Source organism: Gymnoscopelus microlampas (assembly GCF_963454915.1).
Source record: "Gymnoscopelus microlampas genome assembly, chromosome: 4".
Taxonomy (NCBI): Eukaryota; Metazoa; Chordata; class Actinopteri; order Myctophiformes; family Myctophidae; genus Gymnoscopelus; species Gymnoscopelus microlampas.
This window is the reverse complement of record NC_139941.1, coordinates 40,272,546-40,289,254: the sequence shown is the minus strand read 5'-3', so window position 1 is coordinate 40,289,254 and position 16,709 is coordinate 40,272,546. Positions and strand designations below refer to the sequence as shown.

Genomic DNA, 16,709 nt, shown 5'->3' with positions numbered 1-16,709 from the left:
ACATTAATGGGACCAGTGAGATCAGCTGCTTTGGGAGACACAGATGCAGTGAAGGTTTTAAATTACCACCGAAATTAACTAAATTGTAGAACAATTGCTTAATTTCTTGTCTAATAGCTGATGTCCATTACAGATGATGACATATTACATTTTGATGTCAGATTTTCTGTTGGGCTCAATGACTCCCATGCAAAGTTCTGACAAAGGTTCCTATTGTTTTGATTCATGGTTCAAGGTTTCTTTATTGTTGCATCTTGTGTACAGGTATTGTTTTGGTTCCTCAGACTTTGTAATCAATAATAATAACAGTAATAATTATTATAATTATTATATTCTTATTATTAATAATAATATACAGCATTATGTAACTTAAAAAATGAGTAATCAAAGAATAGCAGCAGTATTCAAACAGTTTCTTATGCTTAATGTGCTTGAAGGTGCTGTGTTCTTACTCTTAAGTTATAAATAAACTTAAGACTAACAATCATGGCCACACTTGAGTCAGACGTGGGGGCATGACCAAGCGACCGCATTTGACGAGTTGGGAGTGAGTATGTGCATAAACATCATTCATTATCACAGTGTGTTGAATTCTCAAACATGCAGCAGATTCACTGCTTCATTTATCTCAAAATGGTCTTTGTTCCAGCAAATTTGATCATACAGGGATTCTGCATGAGATGCATGGGAAGAGACCCATCGGCTACCTGATGGCTTATATGACCAATCTTTACCTCTCCAATGACCCTGGGAAAGTCACAGAGGCAATTGAAGACGGTAGGTAATGATGCTGTTAAATTTATATCATATTTTCCCTCACTCCAACAGGTCAATTGAAGAATTAACTGCATCTGTAAAAGAGGCAGGTAGCATAAAATGCAGCCCACATTTTTGTCATCACAGAGGACATTCTGTTAACCATCAAGTCACCAGAATTCCATTGCACACATTTGTTTGTTTGTGAAATTAATAGGTAAAAAAGAAAATAATATTTCCACAAGTCAGATCATACTTTGCAGTTACCTGAGAGGCTTAAACTTCAGTACTGAATAAAATGTTGCAGTAAAGTGTTGAAAATGTCATTAGTTGTCACACATCTTTGCTCATGTTTATTTCATATTAAATAAACACAAGCAAAGAAATAGACTTGCTGATATTTATGATATTTAACAATTTAATAAAAAACGTAAACATCGTAACCATATCAACCCTAGCATGCCTCTTCTGGGCAAACGTTCAAAATTTGTCACAAGGCCTCGCAATACGACAAGTTGTGAGATTGCAGATCGGCTATTTTTGCTAATTGATGTACGAAGAAATATATGGGCCGTGTTCAAGCGGGTTAAGAAAGAAAGAATGTTTTTGTTTCTATAAATTTAACCCTGCATGCATAACATCTCTGCTGCTGATTGTTCGTGTATTTTGGAGTGTATAACAAAGTGTACTTTCTGCCAGACCAAATAGAATGCTGGCTTTGTTTTATTGATCATGACATACCAGATGGGTGGTTTTCTGTGTGAGAACAACTAAGTGCTTATTTCATTTGCTGTAAAGCACACAGAGATACTTTTACATACTTTCCTGTGATTATCTAATCTTTCTGGCGTTAGTTGTACATTCAGATGGCAAACTCCCACTCATCTGGTACTTAGGTGGAAGCTAAAACCCCACATCTTCCTCAATGACCAAATATTCCACATTCAGGGGGCCAAGTCGCTGGGTACCATCTCTGCCATATTGGACAGAAGTACAACAAGGGGGGAAACCCATTGAGCAGCCAAGGAAAGAGAAGTGATCTTCCACTGGTGAATGTTTGATTGCTGTAGTAATTAAGTAATACATGAATTAATCAATTCATTCATTCATTATCATTGTATTAAGTTGGAATACAAATAATTACACCAGAACCACTATTGAGGAAATGCATCAATATCCACTGACCTTAAATAAATGTGAGCAATACAGTTATTGGGAGCAGCAACAACCCCATAAGTTTCTCAAAATGCAACACCTGACCAAAGTCTGCACACAATGCACACAATGTTTAAACGCACTAAACAAGGTTATAAAAGTGGACAAGATATCTTTGGAACGACAGGCACCAAAAGGTTGGACAGTGTGACAGTTGCTGAAAAACCGCGCAGCATGCTGATGAACTCTGAGATCTAAAAAGGAGAGAGGGAGGTGCTGTTCAGGGATGCCCTGGCCTGGATAGTGGAATTTTTATATTAGGAACTTGCTTGGACCTGAAGAGCAGAGGGAACAGCTGCTGTGAAAGCAGTGTTGGATTTTATTTTCTCAATGGGCCTGTGTGAGAGAAACACTGTACATACAAACAGAGCAATTACCTTAACACTTTTGAAAAACAGCTACTATTTATGCACAATTTTGCAAAAGCTTATCCCAAGCTAACCTTTCCTACGTGGATAATAGGCTAACTATTTCTGACAGCAAATGCACAATTCTTATGGGTTTGTAAGTTAGATTTCCCTAACGTATGTATTCTCATGCCAATAAAGCCCTTTGAATTGAATTGAATATAATTGAATATAATTGAATAGAATTGAATTGAGAGTTGCCATGATAAATAAGAGCAGTACTACATACAAACCACCGGTGGGAGGCAGCAATAATGCAAGCGACATCAAGACCGTGCCGATAAATCACGAAAAGAAGAAGAACGACAGCGTTGCGCTCCGAAAATAGCAGACCTACAAGCTCACAATGCGTTGCGGCGCAACGGGTTGTGAGCTTGTAGATTTGCTATTTTTGAAGCGCGACACCGTCATGGGACGAAGTATGAATCAGGCCTGGGTTACAGCTATGGGCGTGGAAACGTCCAGCGTTGCCATGTCCGCTTATTATAAGCGACTTTGGGCTTATTTTTCTGGGAAGTTGCTTGTAAATATTGGTAGTTGTGTAGTTGCTAGTTGGGCTTGTTTCACAGTTCTTAAATGAATTCAACCAGTGGTTCTCAAATATTTTCATGCCATGGACCCCCAAATGTATTTGTCCCCCCATCTGAAAAATGTTGTGTGCCAGCCAGGGATCCCTGGCAGTACAGAACATTTTCAGAAAACATTCTCAACACAAATCTGGTATGGGGCTCGAGCCCCATTTTGTGTCGTTAGAATGTTTCAAAGATATTCCAAAGATTCCACATTTTATTTCAAGATTATTTGAAAATAGCAGATCTACAAGCTCACAACTTGAGTTTAGATTAGAGGCTATTTTCAATGTATACAGTATATAGGTTTAAAGCAGTGGTTTTCAACCAGTGGTCCTTGAGGGGGTTCCAGGGGGTCCCCCCCAGCCAAATTAATAGTTGGGAACCAAATTGACCCTTGTGTCTGTAACTCTGAGAGTGTACAAATGGAATGAACACTAATGATGATGATACAGTGTAGATTGGGACCACCAAGAAATCAAAATGGTTGAGTCCCTGGCATATATTTTCAAATGGGGGTCCGTGGGCTAATATGTGTCAATTTGGGGGTCCTTGACGCGAAAAAGGTTGAAACCCACTGGTTTAAAGTGCTCATACTAGTGCCCTAGTCGCTTCTTTTGGGCTTGTTTTCTTAGACCTGGACTGGTTGCTTATTTCTCTCCCAATATATGGCAACGATGGCATGCATTTCCTGTTTTGAAAACGGTGGCAGTGACGGCAGCATAATAGTGTCTGTGGCTTATTTTTCAAAATCTTGAATTGGTAAACATGTCTTTTTTTTAATATATATTACATTATGAATTATTATATTTATAAATAGTATAACTATGGTCCCGTAACGTTAGCAGTGCAAACGTAACGTGAACTTTTCCCTCACACTCGTGTCAACATGCGTCCGTCCATTCATCGTTCCATAATTCACTTTAATCATGTTCTGTTAAAACAACAGCGTTAATGATGATTTATAGATGAGTAGAAAGACTCCATGTTGCCGAGAAAGCGTTAGTGAATAAAGTTGAAAGCTTACCGATGTGCTCTTATCGTCAAGCTTTTTTTTCCTTTTCTTTTTTCGTCAATACTTTTGGTCGCTGGGCTGGCAGCTGAAAGCAACACTGTAAACCAGGGGTCTTCAACAGGGGGCCGAGTTACTACAGGGGGTCCGCCAAATCTTTGTGTGACATAATTTTTTTTTTACATTAACCACTTGAACCCTAACATCCCTTTTCTGAGGAGAACTTGAGCCAAAAATAGCAGATCTACAAGCTCACAACGCCTCGTAGATCGGCTATTTTTGGCAAAGAGGTGTTTGGTGTAGAGGGAAAAAAGAGCAGACCAAGTAAACAAAAAAGTTGAATCTGAAACACAATTGTATACAATATAGAGGGGGTCCCTGCCTTATCTCTCTCTCAGCTAGGGGGTCCTTGGCCTGAAAAGGTTGAAGACCCCTGCTGTAAACGACAGATAAGCACGCTGGCCTGCCTATCATAGTTCTGATCAACTGTCACTGTCAGTCAGCACTGAGAAGCAGTTATGTATGTCTGTGGTTCTCAAACGTTTTAATTTCAAGCACCCCGTAATTCTTGTGTATGCAAAAAACCAAATGGACCCCTTTCATTGATTTAATACTTTATTAATTCAATTCAATTCAAAGGAGCTTTATTGGCATGAGAAAACATACGTTTACATTTCCAAAGCAAGTGTCAAAATATAATTAAAACAGTTGAAAATGGGGAAAGTATATACAGTTGGAGGGGGTACATTACAGCGGTGTTTGTGTAAACAGCTATGTCTTATTGCTTTGTTATACATGTTATATATACAGGGTAAAAAGCTTTTTGAAACAAATAGCAGCAATCTTTTGCAGTCACTTTGGGACAAATAGCTGATTTTTTTCTCACAACACTACAATGGTGCTAAAAGTATAACACAAAAAGCCCTGAAGGCTTATTTCCATTGTGGTATTACGGATCATTGTGGTTCCATTTGTACACTCTGGGCGTTACAGACAATTTAGAAGCCCCTCAAGGACCCCTGAGAACCACTGATGTTTTTTTGCTTTTTTTGCATGTCCAGAACTCTGAAGGAAGGAGGACACACTGGCCAGCCATGCCCTTCCTCCATGGCTTCCGACGAATCATCTATGAGTACCAGCCACTGGTGGATGCTGTGATGAGTGTCCTGGGACTGGAGGAGGGAGCTAATGTCCATGAAAAGGGGTAAAGCCTGCTTTTTATGTTGTAACTGAGTCTGACTGAAATACTGTACATACTAGGTCTGTCTCTGCAGTGGTATGTTGGTGTTGAAATGGTTAGATTTGCATTGTGCTGTACATCTTATCACAGTAATGTTACTAGAGCCTGGCCGATGACAGATGTTTGGGTCCGATCCCGATTTTGGAGAGTCCTAGACTTGGCTAGACCAACGATTACTGATGTTCTGACTGATATTTTGTCAAAAAGTGCAAAACATTTGGATCAATTTTACTAAACTTATATTTGGAAAATAAAAATAAATGCATTTTTTTTTTTAATACTTAAACCCAATACAAAACTTTTCAAAAATAGCCGATGTGTCACTCACAACACGTTGTAAGCTTGTAGATCTGCTATTTTAAAAACGTATGCCCTAAAATAGGGATGCCAGGCTTAACGTGGTTACAAATTGGGACCCATCACATAATTGCCTTTACAAATGATTTGGCTGAATGTTAACCAGGCCATACTGCTGGGCACAAAGTGTGTGTTTCATAAACTGTACCTGACTTTCTCTCTCCTCTTCTTGCCAGTGTTAACAGCCCTGACAATGAGGACAGAGTCTGCAGGGCCCTGGAGGAGCTACTGGAGAGAGAGTCCCAGTCTGATGTCTTTGAGGAGGGCATCAGCTATGCTCTGTTTAAGATGGCAGAGGTTGGGCTCGTGTATGCAGCTGAAATCCTGCTACGCTATGGAGCTGATGTCAACTTTGAAGGTGAGAGAAGACGGATTTTCCATTATTTAAACTGGTATGCGATAGCTTAAGGATGAATATAGTGACACGTTGTGTAACGTGTAAGAATGTACGTATAAATAAGTGAACATGCTAAAATTATGATCAACCCAGAATGTTCACTATAACAAAACGTCTTAATATCGTCGGTCTTGTCCGTGTTTGGCATACGTACATCAAACAGAATTGTCCATTTTAAATTTGTGTGTTTATAAATCCAATCTATTTGTGTCTTGGAGTTCCTTATTATTATCTGCTGTAACATAAATTGCCCAGTTTGGGACATAATAATAAACTTGATCTAATACTCATTTTGGACAATACATATACATTAAGAAATCCATTACCATGCACGTTTAAAGACTATGGGAAGTTTCAAGTTTTGATCTGAAAAACAGTTATGTTCACTGTGTGACAGGGCCACAAGATTTGAAGCAAGTTGAGCTTTTGTAATGAACAATCATATATTGCACCTCTCCTTTGGCCAGAGCAGCCGCGGTCTGCTGACAGTGCACCAGAGGGTGATTCTGCAATAAAGGAACTGGAGTTGTGACTCCCAGTTCATAAGCACAGATTGGTGCCAGAGTACTCTCTAGTGTTTCAAGTGATATTTGGACGTTCCAGTGATAGATCCAACATTTTAGACACATTGCGCCATGGCATGCGTAAAGTGCTTCTGAGTCCCCAAAGGGAATGTTGTGTACTTGAGAAAATAATCTTTTCTTGGATAATTGGAACAGAGAATAATTCTTGCAATGCTGCCATAATAGATCCTGCCATAGCGTTTTAATTGCCACACAGACTTTTGAAAAGTCTGTGTAGCAATTAAAAAGTCACACAGACTTTTGAAAAGCAATTAAAGAGTACATTTGGAGGGCTGCACTGGTCTTGCTTTTTCATTATTTACTACTTACTGACCAGCACCCAGTTTCATGGTAATCTCAAGTTGAACGTGTTGTAATGTTCTGTGGTATATGTGTGTAATTATATTTGAATACATGTCTGTTCTCTGTAGCAGGTTTGAGCCTGATTTATACTTACGACCGTACGATGGCGTCCCATGGCGAAAAAACTTGATTTACAAGCTCACGACAAGTCAGCTTGTAGATCTGCTGTTTTCGTTGCAGGACACTGGCAGTCTGGCACGCATGTATAAATCAGGCTTTATAGAGAATTAATGTTTGACTCCCTAGACCCAGTGTCGTACTACAATCCACTACACATAGCTGTAGTGAGGAACAGGCCAAGCATGTTGAGGCCGCTGGTTGGACATGGAGCTGACATTGAAAAACGGGACAGAGTGAGTTGTTAAAGGCAAAAGGCTACTCAAAGGTCAGAAAATGAGAGATGCCTTGTGTTTATGTTTACACCCTCTTGTTATCGCTATATCCTCGTTGATTTCTTGTGTCTCGTGTATATGTATAGCTGTACAGTATGTGTTGTTTTTAGATCCACGAATGCAGTCCCTTAGACCTAGCCAGTGAAGAAGCGGAGAGATTACCATGCATGCTGGCTCTACTGGATTTTGGAGCTAACGCGAACGCAAGGGATAAAAATGGTACATTTACATCGGCTTATTTATTGAAAACAGTGTTGGAAATCTATTTTTACATTTGACATAAATGTACATGTGGGAAATAAAAAGTTTTATATCGATGTACGTTTTTGTAGGAAAAACGGCGTTGCTCCATGCCCTCGCGAGCAGTGATGGCCTCACAGTGGACAACACAGAGAACATCCAACTTCTACTGAAGAGAGGTACTGGGCTGCAAAATGTCCTTCTTCTTCACTTAACCTGATTGTCCAATTGTGGTTGCTCAGAAAACAAAAAGCCGCAACGTGTCTAAATCACTGCAGAGAAACGGTCAGTTAAATGCTTACATGTTGACTTGCCAATTGGCATATAAGCTGAGAGACAGTTTATTATGACTTTTGTCTCATACGTGATATGACTGCTTCATTCCCAAGCTCCAGTTCCTTAACTGATTATTGATAGTTCAAGATGCTAGGCCATTACGGAACTTGGCCTTGTCTCCTCCACCTGATGCATGACTCTTTGCTGCACTCAAAACAATTTGAAGCACCACACTATGGGAGATGAGAATTCATGATATGACATTTGTCATATGACACCATGACAAGATATTATATTTGCCATTATTACTTAGAATGATAAGTAGACCGCACTAGACCTCTGGAAGGGACACGTAAGTTAACACTCTGTCCATCCGTTCATCTGAGATCTTGTCTGGACCATACCTCTCTACTATGCCATAAGACCGATACCCAGTATGACTAAACTATTATTACATTTAGGGAAGGCGGTGTGTCATGTACCAAAGTAGGTCACTGAACCTAAAACCCCAATCACAAATATTGCTTTGTCCTGTGGGAGACTATGGATTACCTAGCAATACATTGCATTGTTTAAAAGGCAAAGTGCATCTCTTCACTGGTGGCATGCGTTCCCTTTCCTTGTCTTTGTAGTCTTGCCATTTTATGTATTAAGGCATTGTTGCATATTAGTCTTCATGGTATGTAATCCTAACACTGCAAGCAAGTAGAGCCAAAATGTGACATAATGTTTGCACATAACAGTAGTTAGCAGTGTCTCTCTTTGGCTGATGATGTGTTACAGCACAGATTGTGTACAGGCCCATGATGACGTGTGTGGAGATAATGATAGTGGATTGTGTGGTGGTTTTACCTACATAGTCCTTTTTATCTGAGACCAAGCAGCTGCCAGTTAGTGTACTTACCGTACTTTAAGCCACATTGTTGTTGGTCTATCTGTGTATAGGTCTAAAACTTGCACTGATACTGTAGATATCCTGATTGGCAGTGGAGGCATACAACACATGTTAACATGGAGCTATATGTATTAAAACTAAAGACATGGCAGACCTAATTATAACTGTTACTAATCATGTTTAGGTATTACATCTAATGTTCTATGGGCTGTATATTATATATCCTAACACATACCTGCCACCTCTAGGCAAAGCTATACTGTAGCTGTTATCACGAATTACAAGCTTGTTCCTCAAGTTGTAAGCTTGAGTAAATTAATTAAACTATTATGGAACGTGTTTGAGATCAGTTGTGTTCGTACTCTCTCTGCATACATTTTGACGGGTTACATAACTACTATAAATACTATAACACCTGTTAGGTGGGCTTGTCTTTCTCTTTGGCTTTATACATGAAGTACGGCTACTACTGCCATACACTATTTTGCTTCTGGCACTGTCTCTGTCTACAAGCTGAAGATGAAAAGCCTCTTCCACTGCCATGTCAGTTTGGATATCTCCCTGTCACTCAATTTCAGGCAAAAGATAGCCTTGTGTGATTGAGACTGAGACGGGTTTGGAACTTACTTGTTGAACGTTCTATTTGTGTCTTCATACTACAGTTTCCCCCTGACGACTAGCCACACCCACCAGCACTACGTGAAGCCATCAATGCTGTCAACTTAAACACTTGAAGGCACATATTCTTTTAACAGAAAAGCCCTCAGAACCTGGTGTCTGTATTTTTGGCTAGTCATTATGGACAAAAAATGTCAGCCGTTTTCAAAGAAGTACATTACGAAGGCTTACGTGGTTAAAAAGTGCTCGGAAATACTGCCACAATACTGTTTTAAAACTAACTTAGTACCTCGTTACTTTTCCAGCACCAGCATACTGTACAAAGTTGAGGCCATCTCATTTACAAGCTCCCATAACAATGTGGATGACTGCCTCTTTGCTGACTTGCCTGCATCCCTATTCCCTGCCTGACCTTCCTCTTACCCCTGACTGACTCGGCCGTGGGAGGAAAAACTTGCCCACTTGGCAGGACTGGAGTTTGCCTTGTAACAGAGTGACTTTTCCTCATGCATATAGGTGCTGATGTTCGTGCTACCACTGTAGAAGGAGAGACTGCAGAGTCCTCACTGGTGTTTCTGGTCAAGGAGGCTCTGGACTCCAGTGAAGAGGCCGCTGCCGAGATCGGCCATTTCTGCCTAAGGGCCACCCGGCTCCTGCTGGCCCACGGCGCCGACCCGTGCTGCAGGGACGGTGAGCCCTCGCTAACGCCGACCAGCCTGGAACACTTTGATCTGCTCTTCCCTCTGGCGGTGCTGTTGCTCCAGAGGGGAGCCTCTTTTGTCTGTGCAAACCACGGCGCCTCCTGCTGGTCAGGTTATAGCTTAGTCTTTAGCAGGCTTCAGGTAGCTCTTCATCAGTGCTCGGATGAGAGCCAGGCCTCCGAGCTCCTGGAGCAAGCCGAGGTGTTGCTGGACTTAGCCCGGGCGTCCTACCCGACGCTGCCCTTGACGCCCGGGCTGGAGCTGCCCGTGCCTGGCCAGGAGGACCCCTATGCCCAGGCTCTGCTGGACTTCCACAAACGCGTGGCAGAGCAAGAGGCCAGCCCTCCGCCGCTGCGCTGCCTCTGCAGGGCGTTCATTAGGACCCACCTGCAGCCGTGGTCGCTGGAAGACAGAGTAAAGGCCCTTCCCCTACCAGACAGACTAAAAGAATTTATCCTCCCTCAACACACATATAGCTCAAAGCCTGGCTGGGACCGTTTTAGACCACTGCATAGTGAACGCTGAGTCTTATCAGCCACTACCCACGTTCATGTGTACAGCAGATCTGAAATGATCTTGTGATAGATCCTCTAGCTTAAGTGTCTCAACATACATTGTATGTTCATTTATTTGGTGTATGTCAGTACACACAAGCTATACCATTGAGACATTTTTCCTCAGAGGAATAAGCCACTGTTTTTCAACCATATCTCAATGTCTTAAACAATAGGAGTAATGATAAATAAATGGTGCTAAATCTGTCAATGCTCTTATGTTTTGCATAATCAGTCAATCAAAAGCACCACATATCTTCTGTGGTGTGACAAAACATTTACTGTATATGAATATAGTATCCCAATATCCCAATTTACATGTTCAAAACATTCCCTGGGCCTTTAACGCTTCATTGCATTGAAACATGATCTGGTGTGCATAGACTGTCAACGTTCTCTCGTAGTCTACAGTCTTTACTTAGTCTGTAATGTCTGTAACTGTGCTGTAATGCAGTACAGATGCCACCAGATGGCAATGTTGTTCTTGCGCAATCCACACGGCTTCATCGTCAGCTAGGAATTGTATTGGAGGTGAGGGACAGTGATATAGGTATTTGCATTCTGCCCAGTAAAAGTTATTGTGATACAGTGAAAGTCATTCATATTTTATGTCACCAACACTTTGGTGATGGATGGCCGAAACTCCAGATTTATGTCTATTCCCTCACTATATAAAAGTGGCCCAATAAACCAAACCATGTCTCACCAATGGCATACTGATTGGCAGTGGCACTGCATTTTACATGTTTCACGTCTCAATCTTCTTGTTCTGACTGACCAAGTAATGGCTGTCTGGTGGTAAAAACTCCTTTATTATCCTTATTGCCATCCTGATAGAGGAAATAATAATTGGTTCATATATTTCAATCTTGGCCCCCTCCCTCCCTTCCATGTAGTCCATAGACCGATGTTCAGTTGAGTGTACATTGAAATAAAGGGACAGGAACACAGTGTTTAAATATGGAGACTCCTACATATGCAGACGTCTTGACGTGGCGAGCTGTGACAGAATTTAGCCATAATGGCTGCTGATGTGGAAAGTTTTACCAAGCGTTCTTAATGGTTATGCTTAAATTCTGCTGTATTTCAACCCCCTTGTGTTTGTCTGCTGCCTTCTCTCTCTCTCAGTTCTCTCTATCTCTCTCACACACGTACACACACGCACACACACACACACACACACACACACACACACACCAATAATAACACCCTTTGTCTGAATCCTGTCCTCGTATTGGGACAAACGACGGTTAAAAGAAATACGATCATACCGTGAGAAGGCTATAGGGTACATATGTGCTTGTGTCTATGTGTGTGTGTGTGTGTGTGTGTGTGTGTGACGAGCAAACTAAATAGGACATTGTGTTACACAACTAACCCCTTCCTGACATTGGTGGAGCTGGAGTGGCTCCAAGGCTTGCAGGCGCTCCAACTCCTCTTGGTGGTTATCTAGGTCACAGCCTCTGAGGAGCACACAGCTTCAACAGCAGCAGCAGCAGCAGCGCTGCATGACACACGCTTCACTCTCCTGTCTGCCTGAATCTCACTGCATACTCCTGACAAAACCTCAACCGTTCGCCTGCTAGAATAGTGGGGAGAGGGAGAGCAAGAGAGAGAGGAGGGGGAAAGGGAAGGGGTGGGGGGGGCAGGAATCGAATGGTGGGGGGGGGGGAAGCCTGCATGTGCGTAGAAAGACTGAAGACGGCATATGTGGAATGGGTTTCAAACCATTCGTTGTGTGTGTGTGTGTGTGTATAGGCTCTCTCTATGTGTGTGTGTGTGTGTGTATATATATATATATATATATACGTGTGTCTATATATATATATATATATATATATATATATATATTATAGGAAGCACAATGTTGGATTAGTTTTACGCAATAAACTTCACTGTTGAGGCATTATCTACCCAGGCAACAACTATACAAAGCAAGGAGGGGGGGGGAAAAAACACCACCAGCCTCCTTCCATGGAGAACCCAATCCTGCTTTGCAGAAGGTGATGGAGCAGAGATAGTGGGGGTAGGGCTAAGCCAGTGCTCTCCATCCAGCATTTATTGGAAAACAGTGCGAGTGAAGCTCGGTACTGAAATTAGTTATTGATCTATTCTCTCCCTGAAGCCCATGGGTCTTTCCCACCACACCTGCTCATTCTCCCATAGCCTGTTTTCCCACTGCAACCCATTGTCTCTTTTTTTACCAATAGCTTTTTTTTTTTTTTATCTTCTCATTCGTCTTCTTTTGTAGTTCTTATTATTTTAGCCTCTGCATATATATTTTTCTTTACTTTTTGTTTTCCTGTTGCTGATTCCTCCTTCCCGGTCCTATAAGCTCCATGCCTTTTCTTCCCCCCTTCTTCATTCTCCAGCACTCATCATCATCATGTTTGCTGTTTTCAGCTCGGCAATCAACTTGAGCACCCACGTCAGCCCCGCCGCAGCCCAGAGAAGTTGGGTGCTTCATCCATGGAATGATGTAGGAACCATGGAAAAACAGCACAGTCTCAAGGGCATTTAATGACAGAGCTGGAGACTAGAAGTGTAGGGTAAATCCACTTCAGTGCAGTTTACTCACATTTTCAAGGTGATATAAATCATAGTGACAAACACTTAGGATATATGCACTATAAAATCCTGTACACTATCATAGAGCTACAAATAGATAAATTAACACTTAAGGATTTTATGTTGTATGCAGTATCCAACTAACAAGTTGTTTTTTGCGGTATTTCTTTTAAACTTAAGGCAGTATTTGGGGGTATATTATAGATATACAAGGGCAGTATTTGGGTATATATTATATATATATTACTATACTATATCTATATACTAGAGTAGGCTTCAGGTAGCATAGATACGACTGATATGCCCATATATGGAGATTTCTGTATCAGTTCCCTTTTATGCCCATATATGGAGACATCTGTATCTATGGAGAAATCTGTATCTATCAGTCCTTGTCCCTTTTATGCCCATACATGGACATCCCTGATGTCATTAGTATGCCCATAGTTGGCCATGCTGATATTCCTATTTATGGAGATCTCTGTATCTGCAGTCCTTATCCCTTTAATGCCCATATGGAGATCCATATATGGGCATGTCCCCCTTTGCGCATATATGGAGCTGATTGATTTGTTTGTGCCTGATGCCATGACGACACATTGAGGTGAATTGAACATTGGGGAATTGAACACACAACCTCCATATTTGGGCGTAGCTACATTGGGAACTCCTTATATGGTTATGGCTGAGTCATGGTGACATGAGGTCCGCCCCCTGGCCGGCCCTCCCTTAAAGGGATAGTTCACCCCCATTTTTTTTTCTATCGATTCGTCACCCCATGGAAACTTGAATTCAAGGAGTTTTTTTATTTTTTGTCTCATTCCTAAGCCAATAATTTGATGACCAGCAGCGATTCCGGTAGGAGACACAAAGAGTCTCCTTTGAGTCTCCTACCGGATACATTAGCATCTTTCCACCGGTAATCAAATTATTGGCTTAGGAATGCGACGAAAACTAAAGAAACTCCATGAATTCAAGGCTTCATGGGGTGTGTAATTGTTAGAAAATCTGTATTTTTTTGGGTGAACTACTCCTTTAAGCCAATTTTAACATAGGATGTGTGTGTGTGTGTGTGTGTGTGTGTGTGTGTGTGTGTATATATTTATGGAGATCTCTGTATCTGTCAGTCCTTGTCCCCTTTATGCCCATATATAGAGATCTCCTTATCTGTCAGTCCTTGTCCCCTTTATGCCCATATATGGAGATCTCCTTATCTGTCAGTCTTTGTCCCTTTTATGCCCAGATGGAGATCCGTGATGTCATCAGTATATGCCCATATATGGGCTTGCCCGCTTTTGTGCCCATATATGGAGCTGGGTGATTTGTTTTTTTGCACCTGATGCCATGACGACACATTGAGGTTAGACAACACACTCCATATTTGGGCGTAGCTGCATTGGAAACTCCTTAGGACCGGCCGGATGGTCCTCCCCTAAGCCAATTTACTATAGGATGTATGGAGATCTCTATATCTGTCAGTCCTTGTCCCTTTTATGGAGATATAAATGGACATCCCTGATGTCATCAGTATATGCCCATACATGAGCATGCTGATATGCCCATATAGAGACCTCTGTATCTGTCAGTCCTTGTCCCTTTTGTGCCCAAACTGCCCATATATGGAGCTGACTGATTTGTTTGCGCCTGATGCCATGACGACACATTGATGTTAGACAACACTCTCCATATTTGGGCGTAGCTGCATTGGGAACTCCTTATATGGTTATGGCTGAGTCATGGTGACATGAGCGTGACGTCAGAGGTCCGCCCGCCGGCCGGCCCTCCCTTAAGCCAATTTTAATATATATATATATATACATACATATACATATACATATACATATACACACACACACACACACACACACACACACACACACACACACACACACACACCCACCTTTGTGATTTGGTGATTTCTGACACAGGTTCACAGTTTAGCCTATATGCCTTTTTGATTTACCAGCGTATCACTAACTTAGACAGTCTAAACCCCCATTTTAGACCATTGCAGCCCTGTTTTTTATCCAGTATATGTATATATAAATATATATAGGGCGCACAGACACTCTCAATGTGCATCTCCCCTGCCTTTCACTAGACATTGTCTAGACACCAGATAATTGCAGACATCACTGAACACTCAGCTGCTGCTGGAAGCCACCAGGGAGTTGGGGGGCAGAATGGTCAGTGGTGAAGGGTCACACTGGCAACGCTCCCCCTGAATTGTGAATGTGTGCTTTTGCATATATATATATATATATATATATATATATATATATATATATATATATATATATATATATATATATATATATAGTGTGTATATAGTGTGTGTGTGTGTGTGTGTGTGTGTGAGAGAGAGTCAGATGGGAAGAAGAGGAAGAGGAGAAGACAAGATTGTCAGTATGAGGGGTCATCCTGGCTGCATTTACCCATACTGTTTATGTATTTGTGTGTATGAGCTAGTGTGAACATGTGCATTGTGCATGTGTTGAGAAAGGGTGACACAGAGAGAAATAGAGAGGTGTGTGTGTGTGTGTGTGTGTGTGTGTGTGTGTGTGTGTGTGTGTGTGTGTGTGTGTGTGTGTGTGTGTGTGTGTGTGTGTGTGTGTGTGTGTGTGTGTGTGTGTGTGTGTGTGTGTGTGTGTGTGAGAGATAGAGAGAGAGAGAGGGATAGATAGAGAGAAGGAGATAGGCAGAGGGACAGAGTTAGGGGGGTAGACAGACCTAGAGAAAGAGAGGAATAGGCAGAGGGGGGAGAGGAATAGGCGAGAGGGAGAGAGAGAAGCAGAGAACGAGAGGGAGAGACATATAGTGATAAGACTGGGGGGGTAGGCAGAGGAAGAGACGGAGAGAGAAACATAGGCAATGAAAGAGGGATAGGCAGAGCTGTAGAGAGGGGGGAGAGACATAAAGAGGGAGAGAGAGAAGCAGAGAAAGAGGGAGAGACATGGTGATAAGACTGGGGGGTAGGCACAGGAAGAGACGGAGAGAGAAACATAGGCAACTAGAAAAAGTGCTCCTCGGAGCACAGGTCTCCGCCAGGTTAGGTAGGTTATTGTGGGCCAGCAATGTTCAGAATTTGCCAATCAGGATGGAATATAAAAAATCGGATGGAACCATCTTGATCACTTGACTATAGAGATAATGTGTACTGATTGCCAGACCCAGAGGGTCCGCCTACATGAGGCTTTGTCTGTCCCTCTTTCGTCCCTCTTTTCCTCTTGTCCCTCTTTCGTCCCTCTTTTGTACCTCTTTCGTCCCTCTTTTGTCCCTCTTTTCCCCTTTTCCTCTGCACACACGTCATGCGAAGTCCGGCCATTCAGATTTCAACCACTAGGGGTCTGGCAGTACCAGGTCTCCTGGTTCTAGTTTTCATGATGTTTGGACCAAATTCGTAGGAGTAATATAAAAAAATCACACCTGTGTGAAGGTAGCGGCGCCTTTGATACATTTTGTCATCAATAAGTGTTTATAATGTGTTTATAGCCACGTGTCACGTGAAGCTTGACCAATCACTTTGTTGACGTGTCTGACCAATCAGAACGTTGACGCAAAAGCCAGGTATAGAGGGCTAGCGGCT

The 16,709-nt window shown here is 41.9% G+C and overlaps 1 protein-coding gene across 1 annotated transcript; it reads left to right on the top strand.

Annotated features, from left to right (window-relative positions):
• The first annotated feature begins 3,647 nt into the window (after window positions 1–3,647).
• asb6 (ankyrin repeat and SOCS box containing 6) lies at window positions 3,648–11,508 on the top strand. Its single transcript, XM_084054305.1, has 7 exons — window positions 3,648–3,709; window positions 5,021–5,163; window positions 5,733–5,914; window positions 7,126–7,232; window positions 7,382–7,490; window positions 7,604–7,690; window positions 9,817–11,508. The coding sequence occupies exons 2-7, from the start codon at window positions 5,054–5,056 to the stop codon at window positions 10,524–10,526; spliced, it is 1,305 nt and encodes a 434-aa protein (XP_083910431.1). The 5' UTR covers window positions 3,648–3,709; window positions 5,021–5,053; the 3' UTR covers window positions 10,527–11,508.
• The last annotated feature ends 5,201 nt before the right edge of the window (window positions 11,509–16,709 follow it).